Genomic DNA, 23817 nt, shown 5'->3' with positions numbered 1-23817 from the left:
AGCGAGTTGACCGGCATGCCTACACTGCCTCATATGCATACCACCAGTCCTTCTACAGTAGCCCTAGTTGCAGTGACTACTCAGAGGCTCCCCTCGTCTATCGCCTTGTCAGATCCTACGACAGACGTCCCAGCAGCATCACAGGCCGCACCTGCCCCAGCTCAGACCCAGACCGCTTCAGAGACATTGCCAGCCATAGAGGGTCAGTTAGTATAGAGCTCAGAGTCAGATGATGATGGCGCCCAGTTTCAGCTTGCTCCTCGTACCTCAGCGCCTGGCTCTTTCGCTGTAGCCCCGCCGACTGACCCTTAGGTTTTGGTGTTTGACGCCAAAGGGGGAGAGGGTTCGAGTATGTAGACTCAGGGGGAGCGACATTTAGGGGGAGCTAGTTATCTAGTATTAGCTTATTATATACATTTGGAGTTTTATCTGTTTATATACATTTGGAGTTTTATCTGTGTGATACACTATTACGTTCATGCATTCGTGTGTTACTTTCATGCATATTATTATATCTATGTGATAGTGCTATCTACGTGATTGTGATATATGACATGTGTGCTCTCTACTTTTCATTATTTATATGTCATATCACTTGTGTTATGCTCATTTGCCTTTGCTTCTGCTTTTATACTCCGATGCAAATGAGCTTTGTTACTTGTACTCTTCCTTAATTCATATTCTTTGAGTACATTGTGTTGGCTTGGGTCATATAAGCTTGACTAACACTCTTGTTCTTATCGACAAAAGCTTATATAAACCAAGCCCGTCAAAAACCTCACTCTTTCACATACTCGAGGTGGTATTGTCATCAATCACCAAAAAGAGGGAGATTGAAAGCATCTAGGCCCCTAGTTGGGTTTCGGTGATTAAGGACAATACAAGATTACTATGACTAACATGTGTTTTGCAGAGACAAGTAAGTTAGGTCATGGTAATGGAGATCAATTGGGCAATCAAGGTTGTCATGCCCCTATGATGGAAATCATTTCGGTTTTCAAAGGATGGACGACAAGGTTAAGGATGACTAGTTCTAAGTGTCGATTGAAGTTGAAGTGACACTTAGAGTAGTTTAGGACTTTGTTTTTCCTTTGGCCGTACTATTAAGGGGGGTATGGACGGGTAGCTTGACCTAGGTGAGTCTAGTGAGTTAGGTGTGGTGCACACTTGTTAAAACTAGCTCTAGGTAGCTCGTATGAATGCCTAAGATCCTTTGGAGCAAACTTCATTCACATATGATCGAGAGTTAGAAGTGAATGGAGGGTCAAATGCTGACCGGACGCTGGCCGCAGGGTCTGGTCAGTTCATTTGATCAGCAGTCTGCATTCGGTGTGACTGGACGCTGGAGAGGTCAAGTGACCAGACGCTGAAAGGCAGCTTCCGGTCGACTCCAATAAGGTTCCAGAGAAGGGAATCTACGACCGGACACGTCCGGTCGGTACTGACCGGACCCTGAGGGTTCAGCATTCGGTCGAGTCCAGTAAGATTCTAGTAAGGGTTTAATGCGACCGGACGCATCCGGTCAGTGGTGACTGGACCCTGCCAGCGTCCGGTCAACATATTTTCACTGGTTCGCGGGTTGAACTGACCGGAGCATCCGGTCAATACGACCGGAGCGTCTGGTCACCCCGCAGAAGCTCATAACGGTTCGTTTTTTAGGCTGCCTTATAAATAGAAGCTCCACTCGTGTGTGGAGTCACTTTTGCTCATTCCAACAGCTAAGAAACATGTTTGTGAGTGCCAAGAAGAGCAAGGTCCTAGTGAGGTGATTGAGATTTGAGAATCCAAGAGAGTAGCCTCATTAGTGAATCAAGAGTAGCCAAGTGTGGATCCATCTTCTCATTAGGCTTCGCGTGGTCAAGTAAGAGTTCGTGCTTGTTACTCTTGGTGATCGCCATCACCTAGATGGCTTGGTGGTGATTGGGAGCTTGGTGATCACCCGACGGAGCTTGTGGGTGACCCAACTCAAGTTGTGAGCGGCTTTGGGTGATTCGCCATGACAGAGTGTCGAAGAATCAACCCGCAGAGAGCACTTGATCCTTGCGCGGATCAAGGGGGAGCTACACCCTTGCGTGGGTGCTCCAACGAGGACTAGTGGGGAGTGGCGACTCTCCGATACCTCGGCAAAACATCACCGCGTTCTTCTCTCTCTATTTACTTTGAGCATTTACTTTGAGCAATTCAATACTTGTTCTTACATTCATAGAATTGCCATGCTAGAGTAAGTTTGGAACATAGGTTGCAAGTCCGTTGTGCGTTAAATTAATAGAAACATTTTTCTAGGCACAAGGGGTTAATTGGGCTAACTGTAGGATTTGATTATTGCAAGAAAATTTAGAATTAGCCCAATTCACCCCCCCCCCTCTTGGGCATCTTGATCCTTTCACATGCCATCATCGTCAATCATCATCATTCATCAATAACCATGGAAGCTGGTACATCCTGCAAAGTAAAGATACAGAGAATAGATCAGTATATATACTATATATTATATAGAACTAAATCATCGATTCGTCACAACTGGAATATGGAAAAATAATAGGAATACCATTTCTTCCTCTTCGTCATCAAGACAAGTCATCAAAGCACTAACAAAACAAGACTGAGATCCTGCAGTGCCAAAGTGTTTATAAATTAGATATTAGTACTTACAAGAAATAAACATGTTCACTTGCAATTATGCAATAGATCACAGATCATTTACCTATCTTGTCGGCACGAGACCAAGCTTGCATACACATAAGTGCTTCTACCATTGATGGTGCAAGCCTACTGCGATGTGGACTGATTATTCTCCCACTAGTACTGAAGACTGATTCAGATGCCACTGTTGTCACTGGAATAGCAAGGACATCACGTGCAATTTTTCGCAAAGTAGGATATTTGAGTCCAGCATGTTGCCACCACATTATGATATCCAGCTCTTGTGTCCTAGGCAGCAATGGCTCCTCCAAGTACAAATCCAACTCTGTGCGTACATAAGTGGAGGTCACTGTTGGTTGCTTTGATATGTAATCATCAAAAGCGTCAATCCAATCTTCACCATCCATGGTTTGAGTACTTCTTAGCCTAGTTTGAGTACCATTGGTTGTGGCAACATCCTCCATTGGATCTTGGTATTCCAATACCAAATTGCATAGCATATCCTTCACTTTCTAAACAGCATCCTTTGCCGTACTTTCATTGCCATGTATTTTATTAAAAAGAGCACTCAACAGCTGTAATTTGTACCTGGGATCTAGGACAGCCGCAGCAGCCATTAAACCATGGACATCTGACCAATATTTGTTGAACTTTGCTTTCATTCTAGTAGACATTTCTTCTACCTTGGGTATACCACTATTTGTCCACTTCCTAATAGTCAAATAAATGTCTGTGATCTTAGGAAAGAAAAGGTTGGCTGTGACATATTTAGTGCCTGATAGTAACTCTGTTACATCATAAAACATCTTTAATCTATCACAAACATCCCTAGCAAACTTCCAATCTTCTACTTTTGGAACACATGGAGCTTTGGAAGCCAAGCGTTCAAAAACATCTTGATACAAAAGTGCATTGCTAAGCATAGTATATGTGGAATTCCATCTAGTTTTGCAATCAAGAGCTATTCTTTTTTCATATTTGCCTTTCATTTGCACTGCCATTTTCTCAAATTTTTCATGTCTTTTAGGAGTGGCTGACCAAAATCCAACACTGTCACGTATACTGTCAATCCCCTTCTCCATGACACTCATTCCATCTTTCACAATTAAATTTAATATGTGGGCAGCACAACGCATATGAACTAATTGACCATTCAACATACAAGAAGAGGGTGGCAACTTGCCTTGCATGACAGCCATGTTCTTTGCAAGATCATCATTAGTAGTTCCAATCATTTGCTTGACAAGGTTGTCATTGACGCTGCAATTATCAAGAGTAACGGTGGACAAATTTCTCTCAATGTGCCAATCTAGCAGGACTTCATGAAGAACATCAGTGATGACTTCTGCTATATGTGGGGCTGGAACATAAATGAACCTACAAAAAAATACAACATAATGAGGAACACATGAAAAACAAGGCAGCCATTTATGAACACAAACTTGATTAATACAATATTACCTAATAAGGAAGCTTTTCAACTTCTAGTCATCATCAAGAAAATATGCTGTCACAGCCATGTAGCCCTTTTTCTGATGGTTTGCAGTCCACAGATCAGTAGTAACAGCAACACGGGAACTCAATTTTCTGAAGTACTTCACCATATTCTCTTTCTGTAATTCATACATTGTGAAAATGTCCTTCCTGATTGTGTTTCTAGACACTACTTTGAACAGTGGTTGTAACGCAGCACAAAACTTTTTAAATCCAACATGGTCAACCATAGAAAGAGGGTACTCATAGACAATAATCATAAGGGCAAGTTCCTTCCTAGCAACATCTTGATCAAAGACATATTTTTCAATAGTGACAGTCCCATCTTGCTGGTTTGGAGTTAACTTAAGAGTGGACTGTTGTAGACCTTTTCTACAAGATCTATCGTCACAAATTTGAAGATGTTTTTTCAAACTGTTTGTACCATTTCTTGTCTCTCCTGATAACAATTTCTTGCACCATTGGCATTTAGCTTTCCAAACCCCATTTACCTCAATCCTATCAAACTCTAACCAAACTTCAGATTTTAGCTTTCCCTTACTACCAACACGAACATCATCATCTATCTATATCACATCTTCAGTACCTGCTGGTCCACCTGGACCTGCTACTGTAGCCAAATCAGATGGAGGTGTAGCCGAGTCACCTGTTCCTATCAAGGCAGTCGCACGTGCATGGGTAACAGCACCAGATCCACTGGTACCTTGCGTAGCCATTGCCCCTTCCTGGAAGAAAATACATCATTAATTCATTATCGACTATTGACAAATGACGAACAGATACATAGACTAGTGGCAGTCAAATCGTCTCTCTCACTGTGGATCCGTGACCCTGTGCGGCGTGGTACGGCACGAACGGACGGACGATGGAGCAGAGACAGTTTGGCGCGTCCAGTGTCTGGCGGAGTCACGGACAGCGGCTGCAGCGCTGCCGAGATAAAACCCTAAACCTATGAGAGTACGCAGAGAGCGGCGAAATGTGAAGGGCCGAGATGAGACGACGATCGACGACTCGACTACTGGAGGCGAGACTAGGAGTCGAGGAGATTCACTTGTATATATACGTCAACATGTAAATGGGCCACCACTTGATGGGCTTTTTTAATCCTGATTCCTCACGCACACTTTCGGGTCCCCGATGGGTACCCGCTGGGGAGACCTCAAACCCGCACCCGCCCTGCCCCGTTTCGGGTACCCGAACCCGCAAACCCACGGGGCAAAAACTGCACCCGCACCCACCCCCACTGGGTCTGAAACCCGCGGGTTTCGGGTCCAAGCCCGACCCACTGCCATCTTTAGTTCGCTCCCATGTATCCCCGGGTGCAACACCAACCTCGCTCCCTTGATTTCAAAAGGAAGGAAACAAAACGTGCGTCCCTCGCGCTCTCTTCCCCTCTGGCTCCCCCGTGCAACATGCAAAGAAATCCATGGACAACAAGGCAAGTCAAATCATACCAACCTCGCTCCCTTGATTTCAAAAGGAAGGAAACAAACCATGCATCCCTCGCGCTCTCTTCCCCTCCAGCTCCCCGCGCAACATGCAAGGAAATCCATGGGCAGCAAGGCAAGTTAAATCATCAATCACATAACAACGGGGTGAGCGGTTCCACGGGAAAAAAAACAATCACCCTAACAAATGGAGGAGCAGTTTCACGGCATTAACCCCGCGATCACCGCGCGCCGCCAGTTACGCGATTGCTCCTTGACCCACGCCCTCAGTCCCTTGTCCATCGCCAGCCGCAGCTCTACCTCAGTCCCTCGTCATCTCGCCGTGCTGACCGCCTACGCCACCACATCCTTGTTTCCAACACGTCGTGACTCGTGAACCGGCGTCGAACCCACCGTCCAACCTAGCGCATTTTCGTTCCTCCGTGCGTCGCCGGCATCGATTTGGCGAGAATGCTCGCGGCGACGGCCGTTCGTCTACGATGGGCAGCCTCTGCTCCAAGGAGGGCGTCGTGGAGGCACCACCTGCCGCCCCGCACCCGTGGCGCACCTGCAGAAGGCGTCAAGCCAGTCCCTCAAGCAGCTCATCACGCTCACCGCCAAGGAGGAGGACGCTGGTCATCTCCCGGACGGAGTCCAACACCAAGGCCAACGGCGGCATCGTCGCGCCCGCTCTAGCCAAAGAGGCCATGGAGAAGACCACGCCTCCCGTGGTGGTCATCATGCCCCTCAGCAAGTCCTACAGCCCCGCCGGGGTGCCCACGCACCACCGGTGCACCACAGTGGACATCGGCGGGAGCAACAGCAGCGTGGCCGCGGACTGTGGCGGCGGCGCGCAGGCGCAGCAGGTGATCTCTAGCGTGCCACAGGGGTTCTCCGCCGAGCACGTCATCGCCGGATGGCCATCCTGGCTGACATCCGTCGCCGAAGAGATCGCGAGGGTGGCTGCCCCGCCATGCCGACACGTTCGAGTGGCTGGACAAGATCGGGCAGGGCACATACAACAACGTGTACAAGGCGTAGGACCTGCAGAGCGGCAAGATCGTGGCGCTGAAGCGGGTGTGCTTCGTCGACATGGACCCAGAGAGCGTGCGGTTCATGGCGCGGGACTACGGGAGATCCACATCCTCCGGCGGCTTGACCACCCCAACGTGATAAGCTGGAAGGCATCGTCACCTCACGCCTCTCACACAGCCTCTACCTCGTCTTCGAGTACATGGAGCACGACCTCGCCAGCCTTGCCGCGCTATCTAGGCAGCGCTTCACGGAGCCGCAGGTCAAGTGCTTCATGCGCCAGATCCTCGAGGGCCTACGCCACTGCCACGCGCGCGGAGTCCTGCACCGGGACATCAAGGGCTCCAACCTCCTCAAGTCCTCATCGGCGACAACGGCGTGCTCCGGATCGCCGACTTCGGGCTCGCCAGTCACCACCTTCTTCGACCCCGGCAAGACGCAACCCATGACAAGCCGCGTCGTCACGTTCTGGTACCGCCCGCCGGAGCTCCTGCTCGGCCCCAACGAGTACTGCGTCGCCGTGGACCTGAGGAACACCGGCTGCATCCTCGCTGAGCTGCTCGCGGGCAAGTCCATCATGTGAAAGGTCCTTGTTGGTTTTGGTAATTGAGTGACAACCTAGGTGGACTAATTGTATTTATATGAGATACACAGGTGATTAGTCCACAGGTACATGTGTGTGAGCAACATATGCCATGGAGGTGAAAATGGCTTGGAGATGTTGCAAAGCTCACACATGTGATGATGAAGGAGCTTAAATGCACATGAGACATGACATTGAGTCATGTGATCAAGGTGGAGAAGATCAAGACAAGACTTGGCTTGATGGACCGGTTGCAAGCGTGAAGGGCAAGTCAAAGGCTTTGGAGTGATGGACCGCGTGGCGGTGAAGCTTGAGCAAGACTTGGTGCCGATGGACGATGGCAACGGTGAAGAGCAAGTGAAGTCAAGATCGATGAACCAATATGATCACGTGATGATATGAAGTGGATCATATCATTGTTGATCGTGTTGGTGCATGTGTTGCATCGACATTGAAGGAGATGGAATGGAATGCGCAAGGCAAAGGTATAACCTAGGGCATTTCATTTCACCGGTCATAGGTGTGTAGAGAAGTTTATGACCGGGTTTAGGATAGATGGCCGTACTATCAAGAGGGGCAAACTTGTTTGCATATCGGTCATCTAGTGCCACTCGAGTGATCTAACTTTGCATTGTCGCTAGGATCGAGTGGTGTGGCAAGTTGAGTGGCTAACATCCTTTGGGAAATGATTGTGAAAATGCTAACACACATACACATGGTGGTGTACACTTGGTGGTGTTGGCACATTTACAAAGGCGGTGGTGTTTGCAAGGGTGAGATGGGTTTGGGTCCCTCTCTCCCTCCCGCCGAGAAAATAGACATTCCATTTTCCCGAAAGCGCCGAATCCCGCCTCACAAGCTCGGCGGGATTCGACGCTTTCGGGAAAATGGAATGTCTATTTTCTATTGCGCCGGATGCAAATTCTTGTGGTTAGCACACTTGAGCAAGGGTGAAGAAGATAGAGGAGAAAGGAATTCGGTCTCACTGTTTAACAGTGACCGGACGCTGAGTCCGAAACGACCGGACGCTGAAGTGGTGCGTCCGGTCAGACTGTCGGTCGGCACAGTGCTTAGGGTTAAGCACCGGACGCTGGGCTGTGTCCGGTCGAGTTGACCGGACGCGTCCGGTCATGCTCGGGAGCTTACTGGAAACGACCGGACGCTGAGGGTCCAGCGTCCGGTCAGTTGAAGTGCTGCGTCCGGTCGGCAGATGACCGTTGGGATCGGAAGATGACCGTTGAACGCAGGGGACACGTGGCGAGTATCGCGTGACCGGACGCTGAGGTCCAGCGTCCGGTCGATCGGACCGGAGCGTCCGGTCGGCCCGAGTTTTGCCCAGTGAAGGGGTAACGGCTCTATTTGCCCATGGGGTTATAAATAGAGGCCATGGCCGGCCTTGGGCCGGTAGCTGAGCACACTAGAGCCTTGGTGGCTTGTGTAGTAGTGCTTGGGAGCCCTCCATCTCACACATACATGATAGTGTTCATCCGATAGTGTGAGAGAGCGATTCTAGTGCGATTGCATCGTGAGGTTGCATCGAGTGGCACTAGGTGATCGTGTTGCAAGCCGGTGGTGCATGTTACTCTTGGAGGTTGCCACCTCCTAGACGGCTTGGTGGTGGTCTCCATCGAAGCCCGCAAGAAGATTGTGCGGAGCTCCGGAGAAGAGCTTGTGAGGGGTACTTGTGCTCGCCCCGCGGGAGCCGTGAAGAGCAACTCTAGTAAAGCGTGTCATTGAGCTACCCTCACTAAGGGGTGGGTTCTTGCGGCGCCCGACGTGCGGGCTTAGCGGGTGATGCTAATTAGCCGCCGAACCACCAAGTGAGCGGTCGACACAACGGGGACTAGCGTGTTGGCAAACACGTGAACCTCGGGAGAAAAATCATCGTGTCAACCTTATTCTTCCCGTTGGTTTGCATCCCCATTACACAAGCTTGCAATTACTTTTATACATATTAAGCTTGTGTAGTTGCTCTTGTAATTAGATAGCTTGTGTAGCTTGCTAATTACCTTCTTGCTTGTGTAGCATAGAAGTAGCTCCCTTGCGTGGCTAATTTGGTTTTAGTAACCTTGTTAGTCACATTGCTTAGTTTGTGTAGCTAAGTATTTGCGCTCTCTAATTAGGCATTGGTTGCCTTGTTATTGAGCATTGCTAGTGAGCTTAGTTAGCTTTGTGCTTTTGCTTACTAGCATGTGTAGGAGCTCCCTTGTCGCTTAAAGTACTAGTGGCATAGGTTTGTGTAACCTTGCTCCTAGAATTGTTTAGGAGAGCTCTAACTAGCCCGGCACCTTTGTTGCATAATTGTTATCTGTGCAAGGTGCTAATGAACATATATAGTGGGGTATAGTCTTGGCTAGACCGATAGTTTTAATTCCGCATTTGTATCGGTTAGCCGACGCGATTAAATTTTAGAAAAGACTATTCACCCCCCCTCTAGTCGCCATCTCGACCCTTCATCATGCCCGCCCAGATCGAGATCGAGCAGTTGCACAGGATCTTCAAGCTCTGTGGCTCGCTGTCCGAGGACTACTAGGCGAAGGCGAAGCTACCCGACGTGACGCTCTTCAAGCCGCAGCGGCCGTACCGCCGCAAGATCGCGGAGACGTTCAAGGACTTTCCCCCCACTGCCCTGGCGCTCCTGGACACGCTGCTCGCCATCGAGCTGTCGGCACGGGGCACGGTGGCCTGGACAGCGAGGACCAAGCCGCTGGCGTGTGATCAGGCGAGCCTGCCCAAGTACCCGCCTTGCAAGGAATACGACGCCAAGCTCCGAGGCCAGGAGACCAGGAGGCAAAACACAGCGGGCATCGGAGGCAAGGGCTCTGTATCCGTCAATCCGGGAAGAGACGACTCCAAGAGCGCCGCGCCAGCTCAGGACCTCGCCATTGCGCGCCAACAAGAAGAGCACCAACCACCACTACAGCTCGCTGGAAGACAGCATGCCGGGCTTCCGCATTGAGTCGCCCGGCGACGCTACACACCGGCGGCGGCTTCGGGCCGATGTGGTACAACAGGAGCGACCAGCGTGTGGTCCCGTGCGCGTCCAGCTCCGTCAGGGCATCCGCGTCGCACCTCACCTCGCAGCGGTCCTACGCGCAGTCCCGGGGCATCGACCTGCATCTGAGAGCTCGTCGGCCACCACCAACGCCAACTCCAGGTACAACCGGCTGGACGTCGCGGAGCCGGCCAACGCCGTCGGCCACCCCGGCTCTCCCACCACCACAAGGACCTTGGCATGAGGGCCCACCGTCCGACACGGACGCCGAGAAGGCCCTCGTGGCACACATCGTCACACACGCGACGTTAACGTCGCTGTTTGCACCAGCGCCGTCGTCCTCACCCCGCGATCGCCCACGCCGCCGCCTCTCCCTCCCTGCCGTAAAGGCGAGTTAAAATGTTTTTAGTGTTTCTTTTAATCTTCTGATTCTGTTTGGTTTGAGTAGAGGTTTCTTTTAATCTTCTAATCTTTTTTGTTTTCAGTGGATGACTCGCTGAAGCCGGAGTGGGTGACGAAGGTCCACAAACCAACATTCAGGGTATACATATGTTATCGTGGTATTATGTGTTCCCGTTGCAACGCACGGGTATTTACCTAGTCTATATATAAACGTTGAAAGGCGAAGAAAATTTTGCAATCCCACTATCCCAGTGATCCGACCGCCATAGCTAGCATGGAGGGCGACAGCTTACCTTGCGGCGCAGGCGTGGGGCCGGGATTTTATTTGAAGACTAGAGTATCTATCTAGCTCTCATGAATGTCCCTCGTGACGAAGCGATGCAGACTCGCAGGCTTACCGACAGATTGATGGGTTTGCATGCATGCACGCAGGTGCATAGTCGTGCAGAGGATCCATTCCAGGTAGAAGTAGAGGCACAGAAGCGCTCCACTCCAATGGACCACGGTGCTTGACAGACTACGCTACGCTGCATCGCTCCAAGCAGAGGTCACGTGCTCCCCTTTTCGGTGCGGCGGTCGCGCGGTGCGTGCCTGTGGCCTGTGGTCTGTGTGCGTGGCGTCGTCGTTCTCCCTCCGGCCTCGAGCTCCGCCCCACCGCCGGCTCCCTGCTCCGCCCCGCGCGATCTCCCTGCGAATGCGCACATGGACTGCAATATTCCGGCTCCTCCTCCATAAAATGCGGTGAGACAGTTCCTCCGTCCGCCAGAAGCCAAAAAAAAGTGGCTTATTCCGGCTCCTCCACACTTTTCATCCTTGTCCCCGGCTTGCTCTCCTCCCCGACGGCCGCCGCCGCGCCGGCCTCGAGCTCCGCCCCGCGCGGCTTCGATCTCCCTGCACCGCTCCACCGGCCTCGAGCTCCGCCCCACCGGCGGCTCCCTGCTCCGCCCCGCGCAACTTCGATCTCCCTACACCGCTCCGCCAGCCTCGAGCTCCGCCCCACCGCCGGCTCCCTGCTCCGCCCCGCCGGCCTCGAGCTCCAGCTCCGCCCCACTGCCGGCCCCTCCCTGCTCCGCCCCACCGCCGGCCTCGAGCTCCCCCGCCAGCCTGCTACGCCCGAGAGAGAGAGAGAGAGAGAGAGAGAGAGAGAGAGGAGGAGGGAGGGAGTGGGTGACAGGATAAGGAGTGTGGCCGTTCGGATAAGGAGAAGAAAAGAAGGGGAGAAGGAAAGAAAAAGAAAAAAAGAAAGAAAAAGAAAAGAAAAATGAAGAGAAAAAAGAAAATAAAAAATAGAGAAAAAAAATATAAGGGTATTTTGGACATTTGACATCTTCTTTACAACTAGGAGAAGCCGTTTTGCGAAACGTTTTCGTACAAATAAGCCAGAGCCAGAAAAAACTACTTTTTCATATAAGTCAGAGACAGAGCTGATTTTTTACGAGCCAAAACCGTGCCAAACATGCCCTAAGTGTCCTCGCTCCTCACGGTACAGCAGGAGACCTGCCTGCTGTTGACTTGCATTGCCCTCGAAATCAGTCGCTCCAGTGCTCCACCGACCCAAGGCGTTGTAGCAGGACTCCGCTACTCCAGACGACCTATTCTGGCCTCCAGCTCGAGCAGGGCATCATCCATCTTACTATGCGCGTCCTGTGTCCATGTCTCCATAGTCCATTCTAGTACTCTCTATTGATTCCTCTCTGTCTTTTTTTTTTTTGGCTTTACACTAATCCGCAGGCTTCAGTTTTCTGTCCCTCTCATGTGGTTTATTTCCAGCAGTGATATATATACTCCCCGTATAAAATGGTACTTAGCATCGGGATGGAGGGAGGAAAGGATTGATCAAATGTGCCAAACATTACCAATTGGATGGAGTACAATCTCCATGCTCTAAATTAACAAGAAGAATAAAAGTCACGGATCTAGCAATGAAATGGAACTAAATACTCCATCTCTATTATATATATGCACGCATGTGCCATGTTTTGTATTCACATAAGCAATAAGAGGACCTCAATGTGGGGTACGACCCCAGATAACCACGGTAAACTATATGGACTGCGCTCCCAGGGGCGGTCTAGCCTACAAGACGAAGCCTTCCAGAGCACGGCGCTGCTAGGCGTGCCCCGTAAGACACCGGGAAGATATCCTGAAGATACTACGAGATCTGTTAGGATACGTTCGATCCCATGATTCATGTAATCTATTATTACTTTCCGGTTATCTCATAGATCTAACCGACTTGTAACCCTGCCCCCCAGACTATATAAGGCGGGCATGGACCCTCTCAAAAGGCACGCAAGATCATACGATCGTCAATACAAACCAACAGACCACAGGAGTAGGGTATTACGTCGCGCTGACGGCCCGAACCTGTCTAACTCTTGTGTCTCTGTTGCCTTCTTGTTATCGATTACACGCACCTCTGCCGATCAATCTACCTTCATAGGATACCCTTCGGATGACTGCCGACAATATTCTGTCGACAGTTGGCGCGCCATGTAGGCGTGTGCGTATTGTTTCCATGTCGAACAAGATGATACGTTTTGCAGGCTCTTCGTCTTTCCCACAGCCCGGCCAGATCTTCACGGTCGGATCGATCTCTTGGGTCATCAACGCTGACGGAGACGGAGAGCTCATCGAGCCGGTGCAGATCGATTCTACGCCGACCACCCCAACACCTGCGACTGCAGATCCGATCTCGAAACCGCCTCCGAGGTCGTCTTTATCAACAATTCGCCGCCCGCTCCCCCGCTACCCGAGGAAGCGGATCAGCAATGACGATTTGATCGCATTCATCGATCAGGTCGGCGAGACGACGATTTGATCGCATCCATCGATCAGGTCTGCCAGAAGCTCGCCGACCACCTGGGAACAACAATAACACCTTCCATAATCATGACCAAGTGGTCGCCACTATCTTCGGGGGCCTCGCCGCCGTCGAGAACATAAAAGATCAAAATCTCACCGCCCGCTGGGTGCTCGCCGTCAACATCGACCAGATAACTCCATACGCCGCCGACCAGACGTTCTATCTAAAGCTAAGTCACGCTTTAATATTCTTCTAAATATTCTCCAATCTTCATATATCGCCATGATGTTTCTCCGAGCTGTTTTCTTCATGTTTGCTCTCCAAACGATTTTCTTTCATGTATACTATCTTAAAGATGACATACAGCTAAGTCTAAGGCAAATCCCCGAAACCCTACACGTGCACGAGCGTCTACCCTCTGCGTTATGGGTGTTCAGCAGCGGCTCCTTAGCGACGCTTTGTTCTTCCTACACGCACACGGACTCCGCGCTTCGCGTTATGGTTAACGGGCTAGCTAGGGCTAGAGACTCAGCACACACTAACTGGTTGGACGGTTTATATTAAATATAAATACATCTTCATAATAACACTAAGTGTTCACACCAACTAATCGCCGAGCTGCATACGCTATTTCATCACCATTGCTGATTCTTCTCCGGAGTTTATATATTTTACATCATGTACTACCCGTTCTACATATTTGTATTGTATGATCATCGTTCAGGTGGTCGGACCACCTAGTGCTCGGACTTCTCCACCGATCAACTGGTCGGACTGCTAGGTTCATGGACTTCGTCGCCGACCAGTTGATCGGACTGTTCGCCGGTCGTTTCTACTCAATGCTCACTTCGCCGCCGACCAGTTGACCGGACTGTTCGTCGTTCGTCGCTTCATCGTCAGCTACGCTGGGGGCTCGCCAGCTATGCTGGGGACTCCCCGGTGAATCGTAGCCCTGAAATGAAAAACGCACATTCACCGCAAGGTGAAGTGTGCCCACTTAGTCCCCGAGCCTGCTGGAAGATGAAGAATGAATCTTGTAGCAGAGTCAAAGAAAAGAAATCTGAAAGCTTGCCGACGTCATCTGACATTCGCGTATCAAGACCCCTTTGGGAAGTACGATCCCAGATACTCACGGCAAACTACATGTCCAGGGGCGATCCAGCCCACAAGACGAAGCCTTACAGAGCACGGCACTACTCAGCGTGCCCTGCAAGACACCGGGAAGATATCCTGAAGATACTACGAGATCTGTTAGGATACGTTCGATCCCATGATTCTTGTAACCTGTTATTACTTTTCGGTTATCTCCTAGATCTAACCGACTTGTAACCCTGCCCCCAGACTATATAAGGCGGGCAGAGACCCCCTCAAAAGGCACGCAAGATCATACGATCGCCAATACAGACCAACAGACCACAGGAATAGGGTATTACGTCACGCTGACGGTCCGAACTTGTCTAACTCTTGTGTCTCCATTGCCTTCTTGTTCTCAATTATACACACCTCTGCCGATCAATCTCCTTTATGAGATACTCCTCGGAGGACTGCGGACAATATTCCGTCGACACTCAATCAATTGAAGTATCGGTTGTTGTCAGTTGTCACGTACACGATCGATAAATGGTCCTGGTGTACCGACATATCCATGCATGCATGAACACAGTCTGCCAGCCAAATTATGTCAAGTGAATGGGAACCTTTGGCTAATCTTACTGGTGTGTGTGTGTGTTTATTTCTAGAAATGCCACATCAGTTTTATATGTTTTAGTTGATGAATAAATAGTCTCGTTTTGCTAGGAGGGCTGAGCTGAAACTAAATTATCTCTATCCATCCTAGTGCGCCAATGACGCATTGTGTACCTCAAACTTCTTGTTCTTAATACAAAGATATGCAAATCTTTTGCGTATTCGAGAAAAAAAATATAGTTTTAACTTACCATTTCATAGATAGCCTTAACTCACTATTTTATAGATAGTCACAACGCTGAATGGTTATGTGATGTTATGATTTAGTTGATGAATAAACAAGTTTTTATAGGAAACTTTATATTAAACTAAGAACAATGTAAATGAAGTAGGTCTAAAGGAACCTAGATATATTAGGCCTCGTTTGGCACAAAACGGCTTCCGAAGCCGGTAGAGAGAAGCTCTGTCAAACGGGGCCTTCGAAGATTGACGGTTGTATAGGACCGCTAGTACGGTGCAGTACAGGATTGCCTATTTGGAACCTAGAAATGCAAAACAAAAGATTAAAAAAACAGGAATATAATAGAGTGAAAACTAGAAAACTATAGAATTTCAAGACACAAAAATATAAACTTTTGGATGTTTGAATTGCAGAAAACACATGAATGTGACATGTGCCCAAGAATTTCAAAACGCAGAAATATAAACATTGGGGTGTCTGGATTGCAGAAAAACAGGGATGTCACATGTGCCCAAGAAGCAAAGTTCCAGGTTTCGGTACATGAGATAACATTGCGGGAATTTTTTCTTTGGGTTTCTTTGGGTGCTTTTTTTTTTTTTGCCTATGTTCTGTGAAGCAAGGTTAGCCTTTTCCTCTCGAAAGGAATACAAACTTCCTTTGTTCCAAACAACAAGTTAAAAAACTTTTCTAAAAAATCCATTCCTTTCCTTCTTCTTCTTTTTTTGGAAATCCTCCATTCCAAACAAGGCCTACATTTTTTTTTTGGCTTGATTTGCTAGGGTGTGAGCTACTGAGCCATGGGGTTCTGGCTTCTTGAGATTTTTGTAGGTCCGGTAGGCAGCCTCTAAGTTGAGGGATTTGAACTCTTCCTGCAATGGAACTATGGAAGTAGGTCTCCAATGTGGCACTTGCTTGAGTTGGCTCCACCTGACTGAGGAAGGTTACCAGCGTTTGGTTGCCAAAGAAATAGTTGATCATTGTATATATGGTGCAGAGAATTTGCCAAGTAAAAGGGCTTCTGCTTCGAGTGCAGAGAAGGTTCCCAGTTTGGCTCTAACGTCTGACGTATATTGCCCGAGGCGGTTGAACCTAGAAACTCTCGTTGAGACTCACCTAGCTAGGGTGCGTGGCTGGCACTAAATGTGATCAATGTTTTGTTTATGAAAGTCACGATAGTGTTGAGCAGTTGATCTGCGAAATTAAAAAGCAGACAATTCACCCTGCTAAACTGTAACGTACTGTACGTGAAGACCTGATGAAGTCGGGCAGTGGTTGCACAAGATTAGATGTCCTTAGCTGTACCTTGCATTGATTAGTGTACATCTGCATTTGTAATTGTATATTTAGATTATTAATCCGTAGGAGTAGATTATGGCCCTGTTTGGTTTTCACGGGCGCTCCTAAAATTCCTGTCACATCAAATATTTAGACACATGCATAGAGTATTAAATATAGACTAATTACGAAATTAATTACACAACTTACGACTAATTTGCGAGACGAATCTTTTAAGCCTAATTAGTTCATAATTTGACAACGTCGTGCTACAGTAACATGTGCTAGTAACAGATTAATTATGTTTAAAAAAATCATCTCGTAAATTAGCTTTCATTTATGTAATTGATTTTATAATTAATCTATATTTAATACTCTTTATTAGTATGTAAATATTCGATGTAACGAGAATTTTAGGACAACACCCTGCGTAGGGGACGAGCACTTGTGAACCCTGCGTAGGACGAGCACTTGTGAACTGCGCGTCAAATCAAAGTCAAAGGAAGTCACCGCGTCAGTTGGTGCCGCACTCACTTATCCCCACCGTGATTGGCACCAGTAGCTACGAGACGTTGAAGCTGATTGAGTTGAGCAGTCAGCCAGTCACCGCACTCCCACTCCCACTCCCACTCCCATCAGTGCAGTGAGTGCAACCGGCCGAACCCTGCACTGATGGACTGGCAGTGAGTGTACCGGTACCAAACTACCCTAACTCCAGTAGACCAGTACTAAAGCACTAGTGTACTGTAGGAGTATAGCAATAGCAAGGACCAAACGGAAGGGCGTACTCTAGCGAAAGGAGAGAAAAGGCTAAAAAAAAAAAGGGACGACAGCAACCGAATAGCATGTGCGCCGGACGCGCCCGAGGAACGTTTCGTTTCGACGCTAGCCGCTGGTGCTTTGCTGGACTCGTCGGGATTCAGCAAATCAGCAGTAACTGGCCCGTGATCTGGTCCAGGAATTAGGCTGTGAGGCAGGTTTTAAAAATGATTCCTCAATATAGAGTTCTACTCTGTTCACTTGGCTGATAAGCCTTGGCTGAAAGTACTGTTGGCTGATTTGTTGTGAGAGAAGAACACCGTTTGTGGGCTGAAAAAATACGGCTTATAAGCCAAGCGTATAGAGCTTTCGACCTTGGACCTCCGACCTTGACCAGTCATCAAACAAGAACTAATGATCTATCTATTTGAATCAACTAAAACAAGTTAGTAGCTGAGACTAAAAATTAATGGGAAAATGGTGTTCTTGCCCCTGTCCAGCAGTCCAATTGTGATTTTACCCTTGTTTTTTCAACTTTGTGATTTTGCCCCCGTTATTTTAAAACGAACCATCCGTTTGCCCCTGGTTTGGATGTCTGTTAGATGGACATGGAATAAATGAATTAAAAAAAAATCAAAATCCCTGCAAACAGAGGCAAAAGACCATGTTGCCCCTCATCTTATCTTCAACCTCCTGCTCGTCCAGCCACAGGCAAACCACACGGGTCGGGGATAGATCGAGCGGGCATGCACGCTTCTCCTCCGGAGTGGTCGGTGTCAGCTTAGCAAGCATCGCGGGCCATCGGCCAGTCCCAGCCGCGGGGCACGTTGTGTGGGGAACGGTGGTGGCTGCAGGCGACTCGGTGGTGGCTGTGACGCTCGGTGGTGGCTGCAGGCGGCTCGGTGGTGGCGGTGTTCGCGGGTCGTTGTGCAGGCGGCTCGGTTGGCAGTGGTGCCTGACCTCGACGTGGACAGCTCCGCCCATGGCGCGGGCGAGCTCCGGCTCCATCGGCTCGGCCCCAGCGGCGCCCTCAGGCCTCAGCCTGCTCCCTCGCCCTTTGTCCATGAGCGCGGCCGCGAACGCCATGGCCGAGCAGGGAGCTCCCGCTGCCGCTGCTTGTCCCGCACCGTTCGAATGCCATGGCCGAGCAGGGAGCTCTTGCTCGCGAATCCGAGCCGATAGGCGGCCGCGACGGGTCCTTGCGGCGCCAACAGAGGAGACGGGGGAGGCGAGAGGTGCTGTGTATGTGGAGATCGACGAGCTCGACCTCGGGTCGGCAATGGCGGCGACGGCGGCCTCCTCCGCAACACAGGACGCCGCGCGCTCGCTCTAAGCTCCCCTCCGCTCTTGCTGAAGGCGTATGTCGTTGGCGCCTTGCTCCACCGCTCCAAGACCGCCGCGCCAAGACCCAGGGTTGCCGCCCACCGCGCTAGAGCCCAACGCCGTCGGCACCATGCTGAAGACCGCCCGCGCCCTGACCCGCCGCCACCGGAGATACTGCCACCTCGGCCTTTCTCCGCCGTCACCACCAGAGCACGCCGCCGTTCTACTTTCTCTGCCTCTCGACAGCCATGGATGGAGGTGCCTGCCTCCCATCTAGGTCCCAGCCACCTCCGAGCCAACACAGCCACCACCGGCGTGCCACCACGAGCTCCATCCACCGCGCCGCCGCGAGCTCCAGCCACCGCGCCGCCGGGGGAGGAACGCCGCTGGGAGGGGAGTGGTGAGGCGCCGCCGGGCCAGAGAAGGAGAGGGAGGGGGAGGGAGGGGGAAAGAGTGCGGCCGTCGCCGCCGCCCCTTGTGTCGGGCTGGGAGACGCAGAGCGAGAGGGAGGGTAAAATCACAGGGGCATATTTGTCCTTTGGTACAAAAGTTAACACCGTTAGGGGTGGATGACGGAGCAAGGGCAAACTGGTGCTTCGTGAATGGCACAATAGGGGTAAATTCACAAAGTAAAAAAAATAGGGATAAAATCATAATTTCGATACAAAATAAGGCCTTGTTTAGATTGAAAGTTTTTTGAACCTGATGAATAGTACAACTTTCGTCTTATTTGACAAATATTGTCCAATCGTGGACCAACTAGGCTCAAAAGATTCATCTCGTGATTTTCAACTAAACTATGTAATTAGTTATTTTTTTACCTACATTTAATACTCCATGCAAGCGGCTAAAAATTGATGTGATGGAGAGAGAGTGAAAAAACTTGGAATTTGGAGGTGATCTAAACAAGGCCTAAAGATACAAACGCAAGAGCCCCAAAATTAATCTGAATTAGTTAGAGACCCGCTAGACGGTTAACAACTAGTTAGAAACTTAGCTAACAAATTAGCTGTATCCATCCAAATACTATACCCTAAATCGGTAGTACTTGGGCGGATGAGAAGGTTGCGGACGCGGGTACGAGAAAACTCCACCAATAGCAAAGGGATGCGCCGGTTTTCTTTCCCAAAAAAGCGCGCCGCCCTTTTCACCGTTGCATGGATGGACCCAGATTCGGGCGGAGGTGGGAAGGCGTCCCGCGTGGGGTCCGGGGTCCCCTCCCTCCCTGAAACCACGTCTGCAGTGTGAAAACGCGAACCCGATCTGGATGGAAGGACCGACGCGTCGGCCTCGGCCAGCCAAGTCGCACGCACCTGCGATTGTGGACCCGCCCATCGGGGGCAAGGGCAGTAGCAATTGCGGGTTGTGGGGAGTGCCCGCGCGCCGAACCAACCAGCCAATCCAATCATCAGTAAAATACTAGCGTCCAGTCCAGGCAGTCCGGCCGATGACCACTGCCTGTGCCTGCCGCCGTCCGTTTCGCTCGCCACCATTTCTTCCCTTCCCGGCCCCCTCGCTGTTTCCTGGCTTTAAATCTCTCGCTCGCTACTGATCGATCGAATCAGCGCAGAATCCACTCGATCCATCGTTGCCCTGTTCATTTCCTTCGGTTACTAGTATATCCCTTCGTTTCCGCTAGGTTTGTTACTCTACTCCCGTCCGTCGTCTCCTTCGAGGGCAACCGCGCCGCCTCCGTCGCAGGTAGCGGCGCCATTCCTCCTCCGTCTCGTTCGCAGTGCAATACAGACAGTATCTGTGGGGGCTTGATTTTGACCGCGTCATTCGCGGATCGCGCGCCGCCCACAGCCTCCTCCTCCTCCTCCTCCTCGTCTGATCGTTGATTAAACAAAAGGTGAAAGAAAGAACGACAAGATCTGCGGTACGGCGGTGCCGGCCGACATCCACCCACTGTGCTGTTCCAGCGCAGCGCGGCTAATACTCTGCTCCTACTCGTATATAGGCACGACTCCCGCTGGCCGCTGCCGTCGGTGCCAGGTCGTCGTCCTCCTCCTCCAGCTACTAGTACCAGCTCACTCCAGTGTCCACTCCACTGCCATCCCATCCAAAGGTAAACGCGTCAACGCGACCAGCTCACCTCGTCTCATCATCTTCTTCTCTTTCGTTGGATTGCATAATTAACTGCATATCATATTTGCATGCATCTCGGATGTCCGTCCCCTTTGCCTTTTTTTTTCTTTCGTAAAGTTTAATTTCTCCTCGTGCTGCAGTTGCAGTGCTCGACGACGGAGAGAGTGGCGTGGCGACTGGCGACATGAAGTACAGCAAGGAAGATAAGCCCGAGAGGGCGGGCGGCGCCGGCGCAGGGTCCAGGGCGGTGCCGGTGACGCTCGTCGTCATCGTGCTCTGCGCCTTCTCCTTCTACCTCGGCGGCATCTACAGCACGGGGCGGAGCCTCCTGGACGCCATCCAGCCGGCGCCGACGGCTCTCGTCACCCTCGGCGCCGGCACCACGGCCCGCCATTCCTCCGACGACGACCAAGCTCGGCCAGCACTGGCAGCCGCGTCCACGGCCGCCGTGGCGTTCCCCGAGTGCCCCGCCGACCTGCAGGACTACACCCCCTGCACCGACCCCAAGCGGTGGCGGAGGTACGGCAACTACCGCCTGAGCTTCATGGAGCGGCACTGCCCGCCGCCGCCCGACCGGCAGCAGTGCCTCGTGCCGCCGCCCAAGGGGTACAAGCCGCCCATCCGGTGGCCCAAGAGCAAGGACCAGTGCTGGTACCGGAACGTCCCCTACGACTGGATCAACAGCCAGAAGTCCAACCAGCACTGGCTCGTCAAGGAAGGCGACCGCTTCCGCTTCCCCGGCGGCGGCACCATGTTCCCCAACGGCGTCGGCGCGTACGTGGACCTCATGCAGGGCCTGGTCCCGGGCATGCGCGACGGCACCGTGCGCACCGCGCTCGACACCGGCTGCGGCGTCGCCAGCTGGGGCGGCGACCTGCTGGGCCGCGGCATCCTCACCGTCTCGCTCGCCCCCCGGGACAACCACGAGGCCCAGGTGCAGTTCGCGCTGGAGCGCGGCATCCCGGCCATCCTCGGCATCATCTCCACGCAGCGCCTGCCGTTCCCGTCCGCCGCCTTCGACATGGCGCACTGCTCCCGGTGCCTCATCCCCTGGACCGAGTTCGGCGGCCTCTACCTCCTGGAGATCCACCGCGTCCTCCGCCCGGGAGGGTTCTGGGTGCTCTCCGGCCCGCCCATCAACTACGAGAACCGGTGGCACGGCTGGAACACCACCGCGCAGGCGCAGAAGGCCGACTTCGACAGGCTCAAGAAGATGCTGGCCAGCATGTGCTTCAAGCTCTACAACATGAAGGGCGACATCGCCGTGTGGCAGAAGTCCCCCGACGCCACCGCCTGCTACGACAAGCTCACCCCGATCACCACGCCCGCCAAGTGCGACGACAGCGTCGACCCCGACTCCGCCTGGTACGTGCCCATGCGCTCCTGCGTCACGCCCCCAAGCGCCAAGTACAAGAAGCTGGGGCTCAACGCCACGCCCAAGTGGCCCCAGAGGCTCACCGTCGCGCCGGAGCGCATCAACGTCGTCCCGGGCAGCAGCGCCGCCGCCTTCAAGCAGGACGACGCCAGGTGGAAGCTCAGGGCCAAGCACTACAAGACGCTGCTGCCGGCGCTGGGGAGCGACAAGATCAGGAACGTCATGGACATGAACACCGTGTACGGAGGCTTCGCAGGCAGCCTCATCAAGGACCCCGTCTGGGTCATGAACGTCGTCTCCTCCTACGGGCCAAACTCCCTCGGCGTCGTCTACGACAGAGGGCTCATCGGCGTCAACCACGACTGGTAACGATTCCGGTCGGCCGGCCTCTTTGATTGGTTGGATTCATAGTTCTCAGAATGCACTTACTATTACAGTATAAGTAATCACGGATGATATATATAATCTTTGCAGGTGTGAGGCGTTCTCGACATATCCACGCACCTATGATCTATTGCATCTTGATGGCCTGTTCACGGCAGAGTCTCACAGGTAAGAAGAAACAAACTCAACTTCTCAACTCTATAATTGAAAATTGAAAATTCAGAGAAAAGATCTGCTTTTCCAATAGCAGGTGCGAGATGAAGTACGTGCTCCTTGAGATGGACCGTATCCTTCGTCCCACGGGTTACGCCATAATCCGGGAGAGCACCTACTTCCTTGATTCTGTGGCACCCATTGCCGAAGGAATGAGATGGAGCTGCGAGAAGCATAACACCGAGAACAAGGCTGACAAGGACAAGATCCTCATCTGCCAGAAAAAGCTTTGGGCAGGAAAGCAGTGATGACAAGATCAGAAGAGGATCATCCAGGTATAAACTATGAAAAGTAAGTAGCCTTAACCTGGATGGATGATGCGTAAATCTGCTGCTCAAGGGCATCCAGAGCTCAAATGTACGTGCTGTGGTCTCGGCCAACAAGGCAGAGGCGCTTCACCGTTCAGTACACATGGAAGATGAACAAGTACTCTGATACAATGCAAGAAGGTTCACAATTATCAAAATAAAATAAGCTGAGTAAAACTCCATATAGGATCCAATAGTTAGTACTATTTGTCATTAATCACACAGTTAATTCTTTTTTGTACGAAAAAGTTAGGGGTGGGTCGATTCATACCATGATGAGCAAGCAACTGTAAGTTACTCCACACTGCATGTGTTCATTTGTACGACATATATATAGGTTGGTTGGTGCTGTCGTTGTAATTGTAATAATTGTAATAGCGGGCCACTTATTTATTTAACACTTTTGTGGATTCAATATACGAATATTGATGTCTGAAAGCGACGGATTTTGTTGAATGTTGCTATCAGTTGACGTCACAATGCATATACTTGAGCAAGCAATTCCTCAGAAATTGAAATAGAACAGAAACGAAAAAGAAAAAGGAATCGATAATGCAATGTAGCCAAAGGGGGCAAAAAATGGGAAGAGGAAACACTGAGTACTGACTGTCAAACACTGAAACACTGCACCAGCATCATCGTCACTTGCTCTACTTCGCCACACCTTTGACAGCATTCACCGTCTCTCTTTAATTTCTGTCTGTCCCTAGCATAGCATGACATCTGAGAATGACCATCCGGTCCATCCCTACAAAGAGGGCACTAAAATGAGCAAAACAGACC

At 50.9% G+C, this 23817-nt stretch overlaps 1 protein-coding gene and 1 pseudogene across 3 annotated transcripts; both read left to right on the top strand.

The window, feature by feature from the left end:
* Positions 1–6064: 6064 nt before the first annotated feature.
* Positions 6065–11089, top strand: LOC136461933 (probable serine/threonine-protein kinase At1g54610; annotated as a pseudogene).
* A 9062-nt stretch (positions 11090–20151) lies between these two features.
* Positions 20152–23518, top strand: LOC136539224 (probable methyltransferase PMT21). 3 transcript variants are annotated; one of them, XM_066531169.1, is made up of 5 exons: positions 20152–20518; positions 20627–20734; positions 20895–22494; positions 22604–22681; positions 22761–23518. In XM_066531169.1, the coding sequence occupies exons 3-5, from the start codon at positions 20939–20941 to the stop codon at positions 22972–22974; spliced, it is 1848 nt and encodes a 615-aa protein (XP_066387266.1). In that variant the 5' UTR covers positions 20152–20518; positions 20627–20734; positions 20895–20938; the 3' UTR covers positions 22975–23518. The 3 variants fall into 3 exon arrangements, with proteins under 3 accessions (XP_066387266.1, XP_066387269.1, XP_066387275.1); XM_066531178.1 differs by having other exon boundaries at positions 20153–20518; positions 22764–23518; XM_066531172.1 differs by having other exon boundaries at positions 20152–20734.
* The last annotated feature ends 299 nt before the right edge of the window (positions 23519–23817 follow it).

The sequence above is a fragment of the Miscanthus floridulus genome, chromosome 1 (assembly GCF_019320115.1).
Source record: "Miscanthus floridulus cultivar M001 chromosome 1, ASM1932011v1, whole genome shotgun sequence".
Taxonomy (NCBI): Eukaryota; Viridiplantae; Streptophyta; class Magnoliopsida; order Poales; family Poaceae; genus Miscanthus; species Miscanthus floridulus.
This window is presented reverse-complemented; position numbering and strand designations above follow the sequence as displayed.

Excerpts from the sequence above, each read along its gene's own strand:
- LOC136539224 (XM_066531169.1), top strand. The coding sequence starts at position 20,939 with ATGAAGTACAGCAAGGAAGATAAGCCCGAGAGGGCGGGCGGCGCCGGC. Across the intron at positions 22,495-22,603 it reads ATCGGCGTCAACCACGACTG|GTGTGAGGCGTTCTCGACAT; the intron begins GTAACGATTCCG and ends TAATCTTTGCAG. Across the intron at positions 22,682-22,760 it reads TTCACGGCAGAGTCTCACAG|CAGGTGCGAGATGAAGTACG; the intron begins GTAAGAAGAAAC and ends CTTTTCCAATAG.